General features: G+C 37.2%; 1 protein-coding gene across 1 annotated transcript in view; it reads right to left on the bottom strand.

The window, feature by feature from the left end:
- Positions 1–3,343: 3,343 nt before the first annotated feature.
- Positions 3,344–18,802, bottom strand: part of LTA4H (leukotriene A4 hydrolase) — an 18,416-nt gene continuing 2,957 nt past the window's right edge. The window contains exons 3-20 of the mRNA XM_009882641.1: positions 17,786–17,916; positions 15,584–15,704; positions 15,026–15,094; positions 13,894–13,998; positions 11,647–11,699; positions 10,926–10,998; positions 10,488–10,628; positions 10,224–10,247; positions 9,137–9,207; positions 8,911–9,022; positions 7,824–7,968; positions 7,639–7,742; positions 7,193–7,263; positions 6,568–6,622; positions 5,619–5,714; positions 5,019–5,101; positions 3,823–3,927; positions 3,344–3,503 (exon numbers count right to left, since the gene is read on the bottom strand). Of these exons, the coding sequence (XP_009880943.1) occupies positions 3,383–3,503; positions 3,823–3,927; positions 5,019–5,101; positions 5,619–5,714; positions 6,568–6,622; positions 7,193–7,263; positions 7,639–7,742; positions 7,824–7,968; positions 8,911–9,022; positions 9,137–9,207; positions 10,224–10,247; positions 10,488–10,628; positions 10,926–10,998; positions 11,647–11,699; positions 13,894–13,998; positions 15,026–15,094; positions 15,584–15,704; positions 17,786–17,916 (1,680 nt within the window). The 3' untranslated portion in view covers positions 3,344–3,382. The remainder of the gene's footprint in view (positions 3,504–3,822; positions 3,928–5,018; positions 5,102–5,618; positions 5,715–6,567; positions 6,623–7,192; positions 7,264–7,638; positions 7,743–7,823; positions 7,969–8,910; positions 9,023–9,136; positions 9,208–10,223; positions 10,248–10,487; positions 10,629–10,925; positions 10,999–11,646; positions 11,700–13,893; positions 13,999–15,025; positions 15,095–15,583; positions 15,705–17,785; positions 17,917–18,802) is intronic.

The raw sequence follows: 18,802 nt of genomic DNA, 5'->3' as shown, positions 1-18,802 counted from the left end.
CTATTACCACAGGATTATTTTTTTTTTCCCCCCCCAAAGATCACATCAGGAGTATAGAAATTAAAATCCAAGAGCTGGAGTTTGTGTACCAAGAACGGATCAATAAATCTCCCTAGTTCAAGAAGGATGGGGAACTGCTGGAGAGGGTCCAGCAAAGGGCTACTAAGATGATTGGGGAATTGGAGCATCTTTCTTATGAGGAAAGGCTGAGGGACTTCAGTCTTTTCAGTCTGGAGAAAAGAACACTGAGGGGGCATCTTATCAATACTTACAAATACTTAAAGGGAGGGTGCCAGGTGGATGAGAACAGTCTTTTTCGGTGATGCCCAGTGATAGAACAAGAGGTAATGGGCACAAACCTGAACATAGGAAGTTCCATCTTAACATGAGGAGGAACTTCTTTACTTTGAGGGTAGTGGAGCACTGGAACAGACTGCCCAGAGAGGTTGTGGAGTCTCCCACACTGGAGACATTCAAAACCCGCCTGGACGCTGTCCTGTGCAACCTGCTGTAGGAGACCCTGCTCGGGACGGGGGGTTGGACTAGATGATCTCCTGAGGTCCCTTCCAACCCTGACCATTCTGTGATTCTGTGTAAATCAGACTAAGTTGGAATGCAGCCGTTCTAAGAACTTAAAGGTTTAACTTAAAGGTTAGTGGAGTCGTCACCTGGCTGTAGGTGGCACTAATGAAAACCCCTATAAGGGACTGGGCTGGGAGAGAGTCACCCCATTATTATGGGTCAGCCACAGCTGCAAGCACTGAAAGGAGACTGGATTACACCCGTGCATCTCTACCCAGAGCAGGAGGAGACCGGGCAGCGTAGGAAGCACGCCTGCTTTGCTCAGTCCAAGCTGAAGTTAGAGAACATAATTTTGTGTTGTAGGGGAGGAGATTAATGAGTTTCCCTTCGTCACCCTTTCACTTACGCTCTGAAAGGTGTTGCTAGAACCGGTAGCACAAGTATTAGGCCCCACCTACCACTACTGAGCCCGGTGCTGCTCTACCACGGCCTCTTTTGCAGGCAGATACAAAGCGGGAAAGACATGGAGAAATATCTGTTAAGACAGTGCCAAAATAAAGTTTAGCAGTGACCATGACGACACAGAAGCTGAAAATACCTTTAAAGATGAAACAGTAACAACACTCGTAGTCTGTGCTACCCACAACAGTGTTCCCACACAAAGGGACTGCTATGAAGTCCACTTACCTGGGGTGAACTGTAGGGAATTTTACCTCGAGACCCATGGGTGGAAGTCTCTGCCCCAGCAGAGCAGGACAATGCCAGTGAAAGCCATGCCTCCCACTATTCCCCCACCCGCCCCAGCTCTGACAGCAAGAAACCAGGATTATCTGGCAGCACCAACTCCAACTACCAAACAACTATGTATGATATATGGGCTTTTACAAAACCTTACCCCAAAACTAGTAACATAAAACCTTTCTAAAACAAAGAACGGGAGTTTTCGCTGCAATCTGGTAGCTTGAATCAGAACCTGCTAACATCAGATACCCCCTCCTCCTACCAGAGCCTTGCCCCAGAGAATTCTCGTTCATTTTGGTGATGCTGTAGCAGAAGCCTAATGAGATATTGGGAGCAAATGAAAGGAACTGCATGTTTCTAACCTGAAGTATAGAAAAATTCTTTTCAGTGAGTTTTCCAGCAGAAGTTACCACTCATTCAGAGGAGCAGCAAGACGAGAACAAATGGCTCGTTAGGTCCTTAACACAAGAAAGCCTGTAAGTTCTTTAGCCACAAGGACATGACACTATTTTAGTTCCAAGAAAGCCAGTATTTTATTGTGCTTATTAAAAGCTGAGTGGCACAAAATTAATAGAAATCACTTAAACTGATTTTTGAGCCTCAGTCACCTAGGAGTTAATTTTTCTATCATTTTTATTTAAACTACTTAGATACATGTAGGTTAAAGTTGAATGAAGAACTTGGGCTGCCTCAAATCAGTAAAATCCAACAGGATGCGTTCATGCCATAATTTATATTAGAGCTGCTAGCATGAAAAGATGAATATCCCAGTAAAGTACGTAAATTAGTCCACCTGAAAGCTTACAACGATCAAAACTCAGATCAGAAATATATTGACAGACTCTCCACTCCCACTCTACATGCTATTATTAAATCCAAACCTTTTGCTATGACCTGTATTTGGAATCTTCCTCCACTAAAACAGCACTTTTTTATTTTCTTTGTTACTCCTCCATATGGGTTTACGTCTATGTCAACAGATTTAATTTATGCTGATCATTTCCAGGCAAAGCACTTCTTCTCAAACTCACTTCAAAAAACCACCCGTAGATGGCAGTATTCACAACAGTTTCACCTAAACCATCAACTTGAGCTGAAGTGCTGCAGCAATTCTAGGAAACACAGCCCTCCCATTGCTTTTATTTTTCACTTTATTTCGAAGTTGTTATATTAGTGTAAGGGGCAGTGACCAGAATTGGTTAAAAAATGGAAATATTAAAAATTCAAATGGGGGAAAAGAAAGACTTTGGCTTTAGTTCCCCCCGCACAATAATTATAAGCTTTGAAAATACATAGTGGGTTGAAATAATTTAAATAATTTACTAAAAGCATAGCAAGATATTAGATCTAAAATGTGGCAAAAATTCCAGGTTTTCTAAAAAAACCGAAAAAAGAAACCCAACAAAAACCCCAAGGAAGTATTTCAGACAACTATTAGTGCACAACATAGGATTCAACAGGAATAACTAAGTAAAACCATCATATTGTGATTAACGTGAAGAACTGAGTAGCATAACAAAGCCATGAAAAATAGGGCTAGATGCCAATTCTGCTCTAACACTAGAATGCTGTGATCCGTTTAGGTCTTCATATTCCTCTTGGACCCATAATAAAATTTCTCTCACAACAAAGAAGAGTAAATAAAACAAAACTATTATTTCAAAACTTTGCGTACAGATCGATACACAGACAAGTAGACAATGAAAAGATTTATTTTTTTAGTCTTCAGATACTTGGAGTTTCAACCACGTTACTATGAAAAAGAAAGCTGTGCACAAAGAGCCATACCATCCACCGATTTTCCATGTTTTTAAATTCTGTGACTGACAAATAACTGCATCTATCTCAGAACAGTTTTTTTATGTGTTCTAAAAATTGCTTGTAACAAAACCATCCTCCCAATTCCAGAAATTTAGCAATTTTGCTGTTTTACTTGGACGCGTAAAACAAAGTACTGAACTTGATTTGGAAAATTAATTTTAAGCTAAATTAGTACCAAAGCAGCAGAGCATTTTACGGCATAGTCAAGCACACATAGCAGCAACTTGTGCTATCAGTCTCTTCTTTCAGGAGCAAGAAATTTAAAAAAAAAAAAACAACAAAAAAAACAGTAAATTTGTCACTGATCCTGTTTTAAGTCTTTGCCCACAAGCATTGAAGTGACCGGGTGCATAGAGGCTCTATGCTCCAGAAATGTCTTGACAGCCAGATCTCGACACTTGTCAAAATTGTAAAGGTCCCTATAAAAGCAAAAGGAAAGAAAAAAGCACCATTATAAATATCTATGAAAACAGTACAATGGGAGTTTTCTCAAGGTTTTACTTTCCCCTTGAAAGTCTCACATCAAGGTGCATACTGGGAGACTAAGCTTTCTTCTATTAAAAAAAGTCAGCAAGTGGAAAGTGCCTCTGAAGATAAGCTTGTTCGCAGTATACAGAAAACTCCTTATTATATCACTTCAAAACGTAACAAATACATGTACAATGTCAAGTATTACACATTCCACTGTACTAAAAATGCCAACGGCATGAGCTCCTACAATTTGGAGGTTACTTTTACCTGAACAGAGGTCGCGTAAACTTCATCCTGCCCTGATCCGTTGCCATTTTTAGAGCCAGAGGAATAGCTTCTTCCCACTTGGACTTGATGCAGAGGCGCAGCCATCTGGGGGGGGAAAAAAAAAAAAAAAAAAAAAAAATAAATAAAAATTTACACTTTTATTTTCATTTGCGGTGGTTAGTTAGCCTATGATTCTGTTCCCATGAACACTCTGGGCAGTGCTATGTCATCAAAGGAATGAGATTCTAGCTAAGTTCAACATAAAATATGTAGTGTCTGACTAGCACGTTACAGAAGTGGACTTTTCTATAAAATAAGAAATTTTTTTTTTTTCAAAGTTTCTCCAATATGATCTGATTATTTTCTGCAGCTATGTATTTCTTTTATATTACAGTAGTGTCCAGGTACATCACTCAGAATTAGAGCTGAATTATATATATAGCACTTGTCACATTTGACAAAGCGATTAAAAAACCAAACCAAACCCAACCCAAATAAAACATCACCAGCAACTGACATGTGCTTGTTTTGTTTTAAAAAAAAGAAGAAGAAATTGATCTTTTTACAAGAAGTAGGAACTATATTGTATATTAGTTAAGGCATATTAACCGTCACTATTGCAAATGTATCCAAGCACATAACTAGCAAAATATGCAATACTTCAAGATATTTAGAAAGATTACTTACATCCTCAACAATAGCTTTTTTTAACAAGTGACATGTGTAAATACAATGTGTAAATACAAACCAGAAGAAATTAGGATGGCACAAGAATCAAGCCATTTAGCCAGAAGCACTTCCTACTTGTTTAGAAACTTCCTTTGATATTTACTATTTTGATGAAATAAAAGTATTGTGATAGTGAGCACTTGTATTACCCAATATCACTCCCAAAAGAAAAGTTATCAGGTCTTCAGGTTCCTTTGCTAGCATGAGATGAAAATAAAGCACAGCTAATTCACTGCTCACTTCCAGTTCTTCTACTAGACTATATTTACCCAATTCACAAGTAACAGAATACCACACTGGTAAGCATGCTTCCACAGGCACTTACAAAAAACCCCACAACAATAAACAACAAACCCAAAACCCTGCACCAGTTGTACACAACAGTACGCCTCAGACCACTTACGAAACAGGACATTCTGTTTCACGAAAGCATTTAAGATTAGAAAAGAGCCCATATTAGAACACACCTGAATCTTATTTCAGAATTGTTTATAGCATTGAAGTCATACACTTCCTGCATTCGTTTGACATGTGAAACTGGAAGAGGATCCTGAAAAAGAAAATTGCATAGTCAGAATAAGCCAGAGGCACACTTCAAGCCACATACTTAAAAAAAAAAAAAGTTCATTAAAGATTTATGCTACAAAGGAATCAAAAGACAAATATTTGTATTTGTTTCTTTCACCTTCTCATAGTATTAGGGAAAGGGCAAGGAATAAATGTAAGCAAATTCCCACATCCCATACTACCGAAACATTCAAAACAAAGTATTTTCATTCTGTTTTATTTATAGCTTACTTGCTATAACATCAAACACAAACAAACTCAAGCACCTTACATTTTTGTTTTTACTTTTCAATCCAAAATGCTCTACGTGTTGCTTCTTAGCTGAAGAGCCAGACATAATCAGGGAGGCATGGCTGAAGGTTTAAGTAACTATGTATGGTGAGAGTGCATTATTTTAACAAAACTTGAAAGAAAATGGACAACTCTGTTCCAAAGCACACTGGGGCATCTGTGCCTGCTTTTGTGATACCAGATTCAAGTTACCCCAGGCATGCATTTACCTCCAGAAGCAACAGTGCCAGGAACTCTATCAACTGATGAGATGACATTTCCTTCAGGTCTGCTGAGCTGAATGAGCCCAAATCACTCTCTTTTGCCTAAAAGAGAATGGTTATTTAAGTTTTTAATTGGTATTTCAAAGTACAATCAGGTCTAATTTTTTGTTTGGACATTCACATTTACTATTGAGCCACTCTACATAAAAAAGATACTGATTTGTATTTGTGCAGGATGTTACAAGGGGAAGGGAGGAAATTAAGCTACTGTCTGATGGTTGGTGTTCTTCACTTCAATTTTCACTTGTTTTCTCTCCACTGTCTTTAATTTATTAAAGTTAAGTGAGAAATCAAATACTTTTTCTTTAAAAAGTAACATTGAGAAGAAAAAAGTTAAAGATAACATAGAAGTACAGTCAAAAGCCACAGAGTTAACAAGAGGAAGGTATGCTCAATTTTCTATTAGTTGCATGAGTCTTACAGTTAAAATTGTGAGAAAACTGTATGTTATCAGTTAGTTATTATGATGTATGTATTTTGCTTTTTGATGAAAAATGCATACTAGCTCCAGTATAATGTAGGTTTGTAGGGAAATTATTGTTAATACAATGTAATCAGAAACATAGCAATACCTTGGCATTTGTTTTTAAATCAAGCCCTAATAGCACGGTTTCAAAAAGAATATTTGCAGTTTGGTTACTATGTATATTTAACAAAACATTGGCGGTGTGCCTTGTTAAAATATGTACTGCACTTCACATACAGCAGTCATAGCAAATCCACAGACTCTATGATGAAAGGCTAGTCTATGAAATGCAAAATCCCTGGCAGTCATACTATCACTGTAAATACACTCTCTCAGGAAATGATAGATTTCAGAAGAGAACGACTCGCTTTGTATAGAGAGTACTAGCTTTTCAAGATACAGACACCTCAGCGTTCTTTAACTACTCACTTTGATCCATCTTTGGCTCAAGGCAACACAAGCATTTGCTAGCGTCATATCATACCTGTCAAATATTAAAAATAAAGGATCACACTATGGAAACACAAAAAGCTCCTGTAATATTTCTACAAGAATGTTTGGAAATTATTTTCAAATTGTTCCACATTTGTTTATTATAGGCTCCAACTGAATATTGCAACATACTTTACAAAAGACCTATTAGAATCAAATATATTCCAGTTTTAGTTAGAAGCACTTTGTGCATAGGTGACACTATCCCTTGATCCCATATACTCCTAAAATGATCAATACTTCTGAGCATATATGCTTGTACATTATAGCATACAGCTGAAAAAAGAGTATTGTTGTAACAAACTTTCAGGAAAAAAGAATCTTTCCTGACAACCTCCAAAGCAAAATTAACTTCCAACAGAATAAAAAATTGAAAATATTAACAGCAACATTTCTTCCTCCTATGTACACATATATTAATTTCTACATAGTACTAGGACATTTTCTAATAAAACATTTGTGGGAAGACTTTCACCCTGTTTACAAACTGTTCTATGACTGTTTGGAAAGTCATGTGCAATCTGGAGAAGAAAAAGATGAACTACAAAAGAATGCAGCTTACTTAGGCTTCACTGGTGGCATTCCTGGAGCATGAAACCATGAGTTCCAGTCAACTTTATCAAGAACATCCACCTACAAAGCAACACAAATTCTTATTCAATTTTGAACATTACTTTTAGAGAAAAGCATACACTACAAAAACTAGTTTCAATCTTCTGTTTTGTTTTGCGTTTTTTGTTTGTTTGTTTTTTTAACATCCCTCCAATTACCCTGGAGAATGTTATACAGATTACCTAAAACCAAAATATTCCCTTCTAGGGGGAAAAAAAAAAAAAAAAAAAAGCGCATCATCAAGCTTCATAAGATGCCAGACTACATCATACCAAGATCTTGAGATAAAGAAGAGAAAGATAAAAAACTGGTCCTTAAAGAAGATAATTCCTGAGCTATGCCATAATTTCACATAATTAAAAGGTTTCAAGCAATCAGTTTTAAATATTACCCAACCTTATCCTTGAAGTAGGAGTACAAGAAGTTCTTCCAGTCCTCTGTTACTATGCTTTTATAAGCAAACTGCTGAATGTAAGCCTTCAAGAAGCCAATGAAAACATCTAACAGTTAAAAAAAATAATGTTTCAGTGTTTGAAATTAAAATGGGAAACAATCACATCTAAAGTCCGACTAACACTTACCTGGTCCTCCAAGAAGTTGTTCAAGGTAAAAAAGCAAAGCAAAACCTTTCTCATACGGAACAGATGAATAGGCAACATCAGGATCTACTTCACTCAGATTAGGGACAAGGTTAGTTACAGGATTTTTATCTCCAAGAGTATTTATCTGTGACAAAGACACAAGAAAATATATTCACCTAGGAAAACTAGCACTCCTAAAAATCACTACCAACCCTATTTATACAGGTACAGTCCATCCAAAACTAAGATGGCCTTATTCCAAAGCATTATTTCTCATTCTTTTTCCTGAAGTTCTGAATCTGCACAAAGCATAGTTTAGTAAATTTTTTTCTGATTTTATCAGTATCTGATTGTGTACCAAAGAGAAAGATGTTAGGATCAATCACCCTGTCCTCTAGCTGTCTCAAAGCAGTTAATTACCGTCATGTCTGTCATAATCACGAGCACCTAATAAACTATCTATATTTACCCCTTTATTAAAAAATCTATTTAAATCACTTATTTAAGTGGGTGATATAAAGAATAAAATACAATGAGGAAATATTCATAGTAAAACAGGTAAACTGCATCACCAAACTAAATGAGAGGGCTAGGAAAATTACAGGCTGGAAATCCAAAAACTAAAGTTTAACTACACTTCCTAAACACAAAACTAAACAACCCTCCTAGACAGTAACAGATTAAGAATACACTTAATTATAACACAGTACACAGAAAAAAAAGAAATCAGTTACTTGCACAAGGCACTGGAAATTCTGACAGCCATGCTTGCAGATAATTCTGACAAGCTTTCAGCTGCTTACCAGTATGCTAACAGGTAATATTGCAATTTAGCCCCACCCAGAACAACCAAGAAAGTCTGAAGAGACGTTCATCCTTACAGAACATCTTAAGAGTTCAAAAAGCTTTATCTGAACTGAGTATACTAAGCTATTACCTTGGGAATCAAAGTTGCTCATCCTCTAGTAAGAAAGTGTTAGGAAAGCTGACTAGACAAGCCTTATTTGTAGGAAACACATGACATCAGCTTTATTTTATTTAGGTATATGCTTAAACATAAAGTTATCATAACTTTGAAAATATTTACCGTATTTTGCAGTTCCCTCCAACCTCCTAGGGCTTGAAAGTGCCTGAACTGCTCACCAAACAACCTACCACCAATCCTGCGTTCCAGGTACACAGTATGTCCCTCATTCAGCCTGGAAATACATTGATAAAGTCAGTAATGGTAGGATGGCAAAAATTAATATAGTTGGTCTCTTTACAGATTATTTTACAAATATGATTTGCATTGCATTGAACATCACACCTACCAAAAATGCTCCCATGTTTTGTTTGTTACCAAGTTTCCTGTCCAGCTGTGAGAGATTTCATGAGCAATAACCTAAAACACAGAAAATAATTACAGAACTACCATTTAGACTCCTCTGGAAAATGAACATCAAATCCCAACAGAAAGAAAAAAATCCTAATGGGATCTCATTCACTGTGCTACATTCCCAGAGCCAGTTAGCATTCACAGCTCTGCAAACTTATCCATATAAGTTTTATTTAGAGGACTAACACTATCCTACTGAACCTTCTCCAGCAATAATTTTGAATGTCCAGTCTGCAAGTCATAGAGCCACACTGATCAACAAAAATAATTTCTCTGGTAGCAACGTGCAGGTACTCGTTTATGAAATCATATTTCAGAACAGTGGATCCATGCCAAGTGATGGACTAGTACTACTTTCCCACCTAAGCAACTTCTGCAGTGCTGGGATGTTCTAAAATATCAAACAGGAGTAAAACAGTCATGCCCAGAAGGATAATGATGCATGATAAATTCAAAAGTATCCATTTCAAGTATTTCAGTATTCTTGGGATAAGACTTTTTTTTTTTTCTTTTTAGCAGTCTATCAGTCTAGTAGAAAGACATATGTGATAACATAGCATCCAGAGTACTCCACTTTCCAGAAAAAACAGAATTTACTCAAATCGTACTCATGATTTTCACTTTAAAAGAAAACTGTACACAATGTGAGTTCTAGTGCATAGACAGACATATAGAGGAAAAAGTTCCCCACAAACAATTTTGAGGAGATCAGTTCAGTTGTGGTTTTTAAACATATCTATACACAGAACAGGAAAAGACTACTAAACCCCTAACTTCAGTCAGGCCCCAATGCATACAGACACTCATGTTATTTTAATCTGTTGATTATACCAAATAGATACGTCTCCAGTTTTCTAGACTTAACTTAGAGCTAAAACTTTGTAAGACTCCCTGAGTTACTCCCTTCACTTTTAATTCCTCCAATGAAAGAGACCAAGTTTTCAGGTACCTATTACAAAGGAAGTTAAGATACAATTTCAAGTTGTGTTCTACTTGAAGACATGAACCTATTTTGCACTTACATTTGATAGAGATCGATCACCCGCCTGAAAAAAAAAAAAAAGGCAGTTGTCAGTTCAAGTAAACCTCTTGATATATACCTCAAAATACCTCTCAAAATATACCACTTAATGCAGTTTCATGTATGATCCAGAACTCCAAAGGAGGCAGGAACATTTACAGTTCTTTCTAGGGGGAAGATTAATCCAATTTGTGGATTGATATCCATCACCTGACGGATAAGCAAGGCCTAGGGAAAAGCTGGCTTTTATTAGCGTTACACTTACCAATAGTGTTGGAGTTACAAAAGTAAGACAAGGATTCTCCATACCACCGTAAGGAAAAGAAGGTGGTAAGACTAACAAGTCGTACTGTCCCCACACATAGGGCCCTGCTAAGTCTTCTGCTGTTTTCAGCATAGCTTCAGCCTGGAACAAGAACTTACATTAGTTTCTAACATGACTTCTGACTATAAACACTGTAAGTAATAAGCTATGGATTCCATTCTCTTTCACCTCCGCATGTCCCACAAGCAAAATGAGTACAAGACTGCATCAATATTTATTTTCAGCAGTAGTTTTGTGTTGCAATAGAACAGCAGCATTTTTAGGGATGGAAGGTAGAGAAAGGAGAGCTACAGATGAACAAAACATTGAACTACAGTCTGTTCCTTTTCCAATACTATGTGAAACAGTTTCCAAAACATTTTTTGCGTAATTGCCTACCTCAGCAAATTCATAGGCTGATTTATCCACTAGTTCCTTTTCAGCCCACACCAGTGTCCTTGGGCCAATCTTTCTGTTGAAAGTAAAAATGCCACTAAGACACTATGAACTAGAAATAATTCTAAGGGAAACTAATACAGAGAGAGCATATGTTTAACTGTGCTCATGAGTAACTCATACTGCTGAAGAAAATCACTCGAGAGTCTTTGTCTCTTTATCCTCTCCACTGCTAAAGCAAAGCTTTACAAACCAAACCAAACCACACGCACCCACTGTTTGGGAAAAATAAATAGGAAACACATTTATAGGTTTTAAAATGCTGTAAAGCCCTAATATAAAAGCATTACTATGGGCTAGATTAACACATCCTTCTGCAGATGAGCAATGAGGCTGAAGCTATAATTTTCTGCCTTTTGTACATGACAAGGCTTATCTGTTACCCAAGGAAAAAGATGCTATTCCCTGAGCTAGACAAAGTCCTTAGTGGTTCCAATCAGTTCCAAACTCTTCATGGTATTTCTTAAACTTACAGCAAAAGTATGTTCTACGGAAATAATGATGCAAGCGTGAATCAAGATACATGCAGTTTGATACAAATAAACAAGTTCGTTGAACCTCTAAGACCTTTTAAAACTATAAACAAGACCAAGAAACCGAGAAAGATAACTCTGAAGATTTATTATGATTATTAAATGCTTATACTTTGTGCATATTCACTCACCTGCTTTCTAAAGCCCCAACCACTAAAGCAACCAAGTAGCAAGGTATGGGAACCTAGTGGAGAACATGAGAAAAAAAGAAAACTTACTTGTAATGTGAGCTATCAACACCACTGATTCAAGGGAAAACAAAGGTATGTAAATAAAGAAGTGGGTACATTTTCTCCATAGTTTCCGGCCTTATGTTATAATAAAGGCATTGTTATTTGTCCCCAAATGATATTCCTTTATCTACAAGAAGTGCTTGTTTCACAGATGCTTTGCACAGAGGCCACAAAATTTTAAGTATCATCTCTGCTTGAAAAAAATCTGCATATATAAGAGCAGAGAAAAATGCCACTGGCTTGGTTACCGTTCAAAAAAAGGTCAGTTTTCCATATTCATTCCAGTTCCGTTAAATTTTATGGAAGGAGAAGTTAAGAGATACTGCTCAGACAAAGTACAGTTGTATCACACAGGAAGATACAGGAAGAGCTTTTATGAATTCAAGTAAACAAGCATATTTATGGATACAAAAGATTCGGCAAAAATCGAAATATATATACTCAATTTCCATATTTGGAATTAAAATAAATTCTAAATATTTGTTATTTTAATGAAAAAAAATTCAAAGCTACAGTATCTGTAGCAAAATGCTTTGCCCCAGTGCTCTGGAAACAAGGGGATAACTCAGCCATCACTGTAAAAGCTCTATTTGATCTGACTAAACAACGTTAAATAAGACTTTAAAACATAATTACTTGGAGACAACATTTCAGAAAATTTTATTCCACCAGTATCCCCAAACCATTTAAATATCATTTATTAGAATACCCATATCATTACTTGTGTTTTAATTTTACATATTAACCCACAGAATATAGTCTTTAAAGGATTTAAGTCCGTTGACCTGTGTTATAGACAAGTTATTAAAAGACTGTCAATATACCCCTACATTTTGATGCCCGGTTTGCTAAACTGAAATTTTGAAATTACTTCAAATCTCAATGGCTGCTGGGTTATAAACTAATTTTTACAGAAGCTGCTCTCTACCACACTTCTTACCAGCCTGGCCACGCAGGAACAAAAAAGGTAGTTCTAGGTAAGCTCAGCACATATACATATCCAAGAGTTTGATTTGTTTGCCTTTTTCATCTAAGGAAACACATGCCTTTCCTAAGAAATTAATCTAATGGTTTTCTATATTAGACAGTGTAGCATAATTTCAATTAGACTAAATGTTTTCCTGGTACAGGTCCACCAAACTTATCAACAGTGTATTTCTAGTTAACATACAGCTCTGGATAACATACAACATAGAAGCCTTACGCGCTAGACTGAGCAGCAAATTTTTTTGGCTACACAGAGAAGGCAGAACATTGCATATTGAAGAGCTCCCAGATAAGGTAACAGTTTTTTCTCTCCTGCTCCCCTATAGCCTCTCTCAGGTTTCATGCAGCAGCCAAATCAACCCAACAGCTGCTGCAGTTCAGAGTAAGTTCCCCATCTCTCCTCCAACCACACAATCCCATTCCTCCATGCAGTCAGCAGCCCCGATCAGCTTACTAAAACAATTTCTTCTCTAAACTTCTGTTAATTTTATCTGCTGGTTCAGCAAAATGAACTAGGCTCACCAAGAGATCCCATAAACATCAAACTGCAACCCAAAAAAGCTGTGAGAAGAAAAACGCCAGAAAAGTAAATTGAGACTGTCACTTTAGGGGCACTGGAATCATTAAACTAGCTGCACCACTTAATAAAACTTCATCCTGAGAATGGTAATCTTTAATTAGCTGGAAATGCTTTCCATAAAAGCCCAAGTTTTCACTTTTAACAAAAAAAGAATAAAATCTCCATAGTCAGGATTTGCCTAACTTCAAGTTAAAAATTGGTTCTTCACTACTAAGATCTTGGTAAGCTTAAAATTTGCAGGATCTGTTTTCCAAAACTCACTCCCATGTTATTCAAGTCCATGCATTATTACCCAAGAACCAGTGCAGACAGGAAAGGTTTTGACAGTGCTGGCTTTGAGTATACTAAGTATTTCAAAAACTTGAATTTGGCTTTTCTGCCAAAACAACCAGTAAATATCACCAGCACCTTCTGGTCGACTGTTCAGAGTTGGAGATTCATAATACCTCATATTTCTATAGTGGCAAAACCCATCATAAGTCACATGATTTATTGATGACATCAAAACCAAGTGACTGTGACCGGCATAAGTTAGGAATAAGACCTTAGGCATCTGTTTACTAGCCTGGAGCACTTACATTTTGACTGAAACGGTATATCTTCCGACTGCTGTCCTCTGGGTCAGGCATCTCTCCATCGCGATTAGCACTCATAAGAGCCACCAACTCTTTAGGAACGGATATCTGAAAGGTTACCCGACTATGATGAATTCAGTTGGCACAAAGGATTATACAATATACTAGAGGAGCAATAGTAAAAAGGGTAGCCCAGATTTGTTCTGTTGTTAAGTCCTCTCCATCAAGTAGAATGTAAGGCATACATAAAATTTTGTCTTAAAGGCTAGCAATATTTAATTAACTAGTATTACCTCTGACAAAAGTTAAAAGTTGCACTTTATTTAAACTACTGAACTGTAATGTCACATTGTGCATCTCGCTTTTTGCTTTCTTAAAACAATTGGACTATTGATGCCAGGCTGCAAAGATCTCCTAACTATGTACCAGAATATATTACTTAAGGCATATATGAAAATCATTTCAAGTATTTCTCCAGTACCTAAAGGGGGCCTACAGGAGAGCTGCGGAAGGACTTTTTACTAGGGCATGTAGTGACAGGACGAGGGGGAATGGCTATAAACTGGAAGAGGGCAGGTTTAGATCAAACATTAGGAAGAAGTTTTTCACTTTAAGGGTGGTAAGGCACTAGAACAGGTTGCTCAGAGAGGTTGTTGAGGCCCCAGCCCTAGAGCCCAAGGCCAGGCTGGACGTGGCCTTGGGCAACCTGGTCTAGTGGGAGATGTCCCTGCCCATGGCAGGGAGGGTGGAACTTGATGATCTTCAAGGTCCTTTCTAACCTAAACCATCCTATGATTCTATGATTTTTACTTTACAGCACTCTGTGTTGCCTTACTGTCAGCTTTTACTGATTTAAGAACATGTTTATTTCCTACTACAGCACCTTTTTTTCCTTTTCGTCTTTTGGAAATAAAGAGACATGTGAATGCAAAAAAAGATATGATATATATAAAAGAAAATGGTAAAGCTAGAGTGCCATAGGGAATATAAGCAGGTTTGGGCTCTCACATTAAGCTAAAAGTCAATATTCTCTGGTTTTATTTTAGGACATATGCCAACAACTACAAAACAAAAAAAAAATCACCCATCGCAGTAGTTGTCTTTAGTTAGGCACACATGACTTAGATTCACCTACCTCTGCATAGTAGGTTAGTTTCACAGCAGGTGTGTCTTGGCATGGAAAGATGGCTCTGCAGTGGGTAGCCTGGAGAGGGAAAAAAAAACCCAAAACAAATTAAAACAATGATCTTTCTAATGCAGAAATAAATTGAACTAATATATTATATTGAAAATATATACAGCTCCTCCAGAGAATTCGTTATCTACAAACCAATCACCTCCTATCACTTATAGCTTATGGTAGTTTTCATAGTTAAGGGTTTTCTAAAAGAAATAATGGTAGGTAAGACAGATCAATAGCCACATATATTGATTGCAAAGGACTGCATGTTCTTCAACAAGAATGCTGGAGAGGGTAAAGCAGTTCTGGAATTATTAAATTGCAAACGTATAATAAAAATCTCAACAATGTCCTGACTTACTAAGTGTTTCCATTTAGGACCTTTGATGCACACAATGTTATGGACTAATGTACTTTCCCCTACTAGCCTTCCTCTCCAGCTCTTTGGAAACCAGGGGGAATTACAGTGGTGTGTAAACAAGAAGTTCAAAGAAAAAACTTAATCCACTCAACCTGACACTGGCTGAAGAGAAATGGGTGTTTCTTCCCAGAAGTTTGCTCTGGAGTAAACCATTGGAGAGCTGAAGACTTTGGAGAGCTTTCAAAAGAGATTTCGACAATTGCTTCTTGTCCCCTGCGTGACAAAGAATATAGTCAGACTGTCTTGACACAACTTCTGATCACTACCGAAATTCCTCTACAAAAATTTCTGGAAAACAGGTCTGCAGCACTGTCTCAAAAGCATTAAAAATAAGAACAAGCAGCACATCAAAAACAACTTTCCCCTTCAATTATGATAGTAAAAATTAGCTGGTTTATTTCAATGTCAATGTCCCAAGACACTTCTATTGTTGTTTTTACTAACCAGAAAGTTTTCCAGTTCTCTCTTCAAGGAGAACATGGACTTTTTCTTTAAACTATTTGGACCAGCTACATACACAGTTTTGCCACAACTATCTAACATTGTACACATAAGTGTAAAAAGTCCACTGCAATAAGCAAACAAAAAAAGCGTACAAAGCTTATATAAGAAGATACATGCCTTTATAGCATAGGATTTGTGTATTCTGTAAATAAAAAAAATTAGATTTTGCAACTGATGTTGTATTCTGTAAATATGATCCTTAAGCAGAAAAAAAATACTGAAAACAGTAATTACTGCAAAACTCTATTAACAGTATGGTTATCAAGAAACTTTAAAAATGTTCAAATTTTATTCAGTTTCAGAACTGGGGTAAAGTAAAAACTAACAGTTCCGTGTAAGACAGGTACCAGCTTGCTAACAAGAGAACACATGCAAACCTGACACATTCATACTCTTACTTGTAAAAAAGCAAATCATAACCATCAGCAACACCAAAAGCACACAGAAGTACTCACCTCTGTTATCACAAAGTTCCAGGTTATATATGCAACTCTCCAGAATTAACAACTCAACCATAAATCAGAACAAACTTCAGCTAATTAGAGGATTTGGACACTAGATAAGCTGACCAGGTATGCATATCTGGTTTATAACCAGTATTCCAAAGTACGTATTTGACAAGAAAAGGAAAATAATTTGTATTACCATAAGGCACATTGCTTACTGAACAGTCAGACTTTCAACTGTAACTCCTACCCTTTCCTATCACTGTTTTATTGATATTTACATGGGGGACTATATCTCACACAACATTATAAATTCTTATGATCACAACTCATAACTCCCTCTTTGTAGCTTTTTTTTTTTTCTTACAAGGAAATCCAGCAATAATAAAAAAAGCTGAAAGTCAAACAAAAGAAACAGGTCTATGCTTCTCCTATGGCCTGTTTGTTCAAGTATTTAATTTGTTTAGTTTCATATCAGATCATAAACTTTTCCCCAGAAGGGACAGCTATTGTATAACATTCCTTTCTCTTCCACATTATGTGTTTCAAAATTGCACTAATTCAGAGAACAACAACAAAAATCGCAAACCAGACATGAGTTTGCAGAGGTAGTAACCAGTTTTGAAAACAAAAGAGTAAGAAGCAACTTAGTATACAGTTTTATTCGAACAAGCGAACCTCCTTATACAACCACAGCTTTCAGCTTTGGCATGTGGGTTACCATAAACTTACAACATACAAAGCCAACTGCCAAAAAGCGTATTTTAATTTGGCAACAATTTCTTAATTCATGCAACTTAAGGGGTAGATTAGGGTTGGTTCACTCTACACAATGCTGTCAAAACTCAAGTTCCAGGTTTTAGGGACTTGGGCTTAGCATAGTCAATACAATAAAACTTCTATTATTTGAAAACACATTTCTATCTAATCATAGTGGTAACCTGCAGTTCTATAGAAATGCAGGATCAACCCTTGTATAAAAGAAAGGCAAACAGGGTCTGTAACTCCAAATGTGCCACACTCTAGCATGACAAAATTCAAGTAGTTGAAGCAGAAAGAACATTACTGATAAGAAGCACTGGAAAAATTGTGACACATTACAGATCATTTCGCTACTTACTTTACCAAGTCCTCTTGTACACAATATAAGACCTGGGGACAAGTATAAAGACTCCCAAAGTTTTGGCTGTCTAATGAAAGCCAAATATTAAATTCATCTACATGATCACACCAAATAAATGCAGTGCCCTAATTTCTAAGTCCCTTTGCAAGCTTCACACAGTGACACTACAGGCAGACAGTGCGTTTTGGAGACCACCTAGAGGAACAGGTAGAAGTGTGTACCTTTTTAGTTCGAAAGGAAGGGCGATTTCCAGAGGAGTTCCCTTGAAACTGTGCTTTTCTCCAAAACCAAATTTTGCATCCTGTCCGTTTACAGTCACTTTATATACCTGTACGTCTTTTGTATCCAAGACCTGTAACAAAGCAAATATTACATACTTGTTGAACAGTGTAATAATTAAAGTAGCACACATCAAATCTTAAACACAAGTCTCTTTGAAGGAAAAAGTATTTACTAAGTAAAACCAGAAAAACTGATTAACTATGATGACTACTGGGAATGAGCATTTTAAGAGAGCAGCACTGGACTTACAAAACTGGAGGGGGATGAGGAAGAAAACCAACTTCTGACCATGAAAGTGGAAACACGAGTTTACTAAGTAAACTACAAAGGTAAAAGACTTCACAGTGCTGCAATGAAATGAGGAGAACGACAGAAAAGTCCCTGCCAAGGCTTCCATCCTGGAACTAGACACTATGAATCAAGACTTTCATGCAACAGAAGATGAATTAAATGATGCAGCACTCCCATATTCAGCATAAGTGAAGTTTTACTCTTTATTATTAAGAGGATGGGTTTTTTTTTTTTTTCTAAAAAAGATAAGCACCAACCACAAAAGGGTTTTATAGAGCCAGCATGAAAAAAAAAAAACTACCAAAACCCCAACCCTCAAACTTCACTTTGCATATAAAGCAAAGCGAAAGAGATTTATACGTTTCTTCGTATAGCTAACCCAGAAAGCAGCCGGCGTAATAAAACACACACGTGAAGAAGCCATAAGCGCAGTTTTCCAAGGGTTTAACCCCACCTTTTCGGCAACAGGCTCTTCGCCATTTTAACGGGAAAAGACGTATTTCGACCCTTCCCTTTCACAACGCGCCGGCTGCTAGCGAGACAAGCGGGGACACCCGGGCTGCCCGACCAGCCCGGAGGCTCCAGCCCAGCAGCCGGCGGAGAAGCCCCGAGGGCGAGGTGGCCGCCGGCGGCCGCAGCGACGGGGGGGGAGGGATGGACGAAGG

This window comes from Charadrius vociferus, unplaced genomic scaffold, assembly GCF_000708025.1.
Source record: "Charadrius vociferus isolate BGI_N301 unplaced genomic scaffold, ASM70802v2 scaffold72, whole genome shotgun sequence".
NCBI lineage: Eukaryota > Metazoa > Chordata > Aves > Charadriiformes > Charadriidae > Charadrius > Charadrius vociferus.
The sequence above is the reverse complement of the archived record's forward strand: the minus strand, read 5'-3'. Positions and strand labels throughout refer to the sequence as shown.